General features: G+C 39.2%; 1 protein-coding gene across 1 annotated transcript; it reads left to right on the forward strand.

The window, feature by feature from the left end:
- Positions 1 to 401: 401 nt before the first annotated feature.
- On the forward strand, positions 402 to 1,235 carry LOC131684925 (uncharacterized). Its single transcript, XM_058968180.1, has one exon. It carries the CDS (start codon positions 530 to 532, stop codon positions 1,103 to 1,105), a length of 576 nt encoding a protein of 191 aa, XP_058824163.1. The 5' UTR covers positions 402 to 529; the 3' UTR covers positions 1,106 to 1,235.
- Positions 1,236 to 3,271: the final 2,036 nt, after the last annotated feature.

A 3,271-nucleotide genomic window follows, 5' to 3' on the forward strand; every position in this document is an offset into this window, starting at 1 on the left:
ATGAGCATCGAAAACTACATCAATATTTTTGGCTAAAATTTTGTTCTGCCCTAACAATATCACTTCCCAATTGAACCATCCAGTTGCTTTGGCATCACTGCCCGGCATCCCTTATGCTATCGGCACAAACGGACAAAGAAACATATGCTCGCTTTTCCCCCCTATGCCATGTTCCTATTTTTAATCGCGCATCATCGTACCGCTTTGTCGTACCTTCCTTATGTACCGTCAGGCCCTTCCACCGAATGCGACTGTAAAAAGGAAGGGACAGATGAAGGCACAAGTCCCGCCGTCTCCGTCGTCGTCGTCGTCGTCGCGTGTTTTCGGTACCTTTACCTATCAACGTAAGCAGCACGCGGCAGCAGGTCCGATTGAGTACGGTTCATTTCAGGTAGTGCCACTCGTGAGATAGCACGTGCATTTTTCGAATTGGATCTGAGTTGTTGTTCCGAGCGTGTTGAAGTCGAAGTGTGCTAAAAGTCATGTGAAACCGTCTAGCTTTAAGGGTTCCAAAGAACAAAGTGTTATCATGCCAAAAACTGTTCCAAAGAGTTCCGCCAATGATCTCGTCGGTAGTGCCCGTAGTAGTACTAATGGGTCGACATCAGGTGCCAAACGAAGGCACAGTGAGCTGGAACCAAATGGTGGGAGCGATTCATCCGAATCACCCCGGAAGCGACCAAATCGAATCGAACCGGACCAAAGAACTGAACGACCTCAACCCATTAACCCCGTTATTGATGCAGCGGCTTCGGCAAATCCTTCACCACCCAATTCTCCCGGTGGCGGCGTAGGACCGGACTTTCTGCTGCAAGCTCTGAGACGCATCCAGGAGCTACAGGATGAGATCGATTTTCTGGAGAATGATCCCTACGCGGAGGACGCCGACTCGACGGAGGATGATGAGTCCAGTTTCGAACAGGACCACCACCCGGCGGTTGGCTCGGTCGTGTTGGGCCACCAAGCGGAGGCATTGGGGTTTGCCGTATGTGCACGGGAAACTATGGCGTTCCTCGAGCGTGAGGGTGTCTCCTCGGACGATCCGATGCTGGTGAATCTAAGAAATCGTTTGATTGGGCGAGCCGAGCAAAATTTGTCCTGCTGAACATAAACGGGGGGAAGTTGTGTGATTCTAGTCAGAAGGTGTGAGTGTGTGCTTTGGAGTGAAGTACTTGCAGTCGCGAGGAAAGATTCTAGTCAGACCCGTTAGCTTTGTAAGGAACCAAAGTTTTTGTATTGAGTACCAAAAATAAAGTTTAAGTCATCGAAACAATGGTGTGAATTTTTTATTCGAAATCCTTTTCGGCAGATTGTGTGAGAATAACGTCCGTGATTGGATTGGCTTCGTAAACAAATTGATAGCACTGATTAGGGGAGAGTGGGTACGCTTGATCCCAGTTTTGTTTTTTACTCATAACTTTTCAATGAAATAAAAATTTCAATTGCAAAATTTGCCATCATGTAGTCAATTCAAATTGTAAGAGCTGTGAATATTGTGTAGATCGGAAAACTATGTCCTGCCAGTAATATGAACAGTTTTGAAAATCATGCCAAAACGAGGTTTTCGTAAAACTTGTTTTGGTAACTTGATCCCCCGCCTACTAGGGCTAAAGAAACAAAGCCCACTAAGACCTATAGATACGAAAGTTCAGCTAACCACCTATCCTGACAAATTAAATAATAAGACTACCTTTTTAGATGCACGACAAGCTTTAACCACAGTAGAAAGTCGAGACAAGTATTTGCGGTAAATCAATGCTGTTTAACTGGCTTTTTCAACCTTCAATTACTTATACCATAATTTGTTCACGAAAAAAAAAAAACATTTTAGATCAATTAATAGTGTCAGGTACGTTATTAAAATGATGTTTTTCTAATTCTATACATTTCGAAAGTGTTTGAGAGAACTAATGATAGGGAAATAGAAGAATATCCATTGTTACAAAGATCAAAGGTACCTGTTGTATGAGGGGAACAAAATTTATTTTTTTTTTGGCATGTGTAGTGAAACTTTTTATTCGAAAAACGCGTTTTTCTAGGCAACTGCCCTTAGAAAGTAATCATACTTGAAAATATTCATAAAGAATTAGTTCGACGATCTCATACAACCGTTCAAAAAATTTGTGAAATGTTCTTCGAGATGGATTTAAACACATATTTTCTAAAATATTAAACAACTTTTCCAAACCAAATGTAATACATCAGATTTGTTTTTTAAACATCATAAACGACCAAATACTTCATTTTCTTTTTATATTGTGATAACTTTATGGGTATAGATTAGGAGATATGGCCAGGGAATCAAATATCCCCAAGGATCAAGTGTCCTCACTTTCCCCTACGCTTTTCATTTTGAAAATTAAATTAGATGCTGCCTCACTGTTGCGTCAGGACAACGAGTAAAGCAAAAACATCCTAGCTAGCGTTTTCAATTCAGCCTCTCTAGTAAAGTGCCAATCAATAAACAGTTTCCGTTTGGTGGCGCCGGGGACGCGAACCAGTTGATTGTATAGGATATTGTACAAATTAGCGCTAAAAGGGTAATTGAATATTCTATTTTACTCCGCTTTAGTATTTAAGAGGCAAACAAGTTGAAATGTGAGTTTTTTTACCGATACTCATGGAAATATAGTCGGTAGTTTTTTGATGCTTTGCTATGTACAGTACGCAAAAATGAAACACACGAAAATATGGAATCGAGTGTCCAAAATCAAACTTAGTTTCATCGTCAAATCTAATAAAATGCACATTACATCTTAATTAAACAATAAGTAAGCTTCGAAATTGTTCGAAGAATACTCTTAGTTGATATTTTGATATTTCTCGTTGAAATTCTATGAAAATATTGCTAATTTTTGACAAAACATAGATGTTAAAATGGTTAAATAACGCGATATGTCGCCAATCAAATATTTAATAAAACTGTTTGTTTTGTTTGTTTTACTAGATATGTATTTGGTTCCTTCAACAAAAAGTTGCGTTTTAGTAACTCCTGCGAGTTTGTAGAACGTATTAAATTAATCAATACAGTTTTTAACAAAAAAGCTGACTTTAGGTCACATTTGCAAAAAACAACAATTTCGTCTCGAAAATGAGGTTTGATGTCTGTGGTATCTTCTACGAAGTAATTCAAAATAAAATATTCTACAACTTTGCCGAAGACATCCACCCTCGAAAAAATAAAAAAAATGGAAGCTCTACTTCAGTCTAATCAGGACCATTTAGCAGTTTTTTTTGTATGAATTTCGCAATTAACACGGTTTTAGAAAAA

This window comes from Topomyia yanbarensis, chromosome 2 (assembly GCF_030247195.1).
Source record: "Topomyia yanbarensis strain Yona2022 chromosome 2, ASM3024719v1, whole genome shotgun sequence".
Classification (NCBI taxonomy): Eukaryota; Metazoa; Arthropoda; class Insecta; order Diptera; family Culicidae; genus Topomyia; species Topomyia yanbarensis.

Bases quoted from the DNA above. Each gene is read 5' to 3' on its own strand.
- LOC131684925 (XM_058968180.1), top strand. From the start codon at position 530: ATGCCAAAAACTGTTCCAAAGAGTTCCGCCAATGATCTCGTCGGTAGT.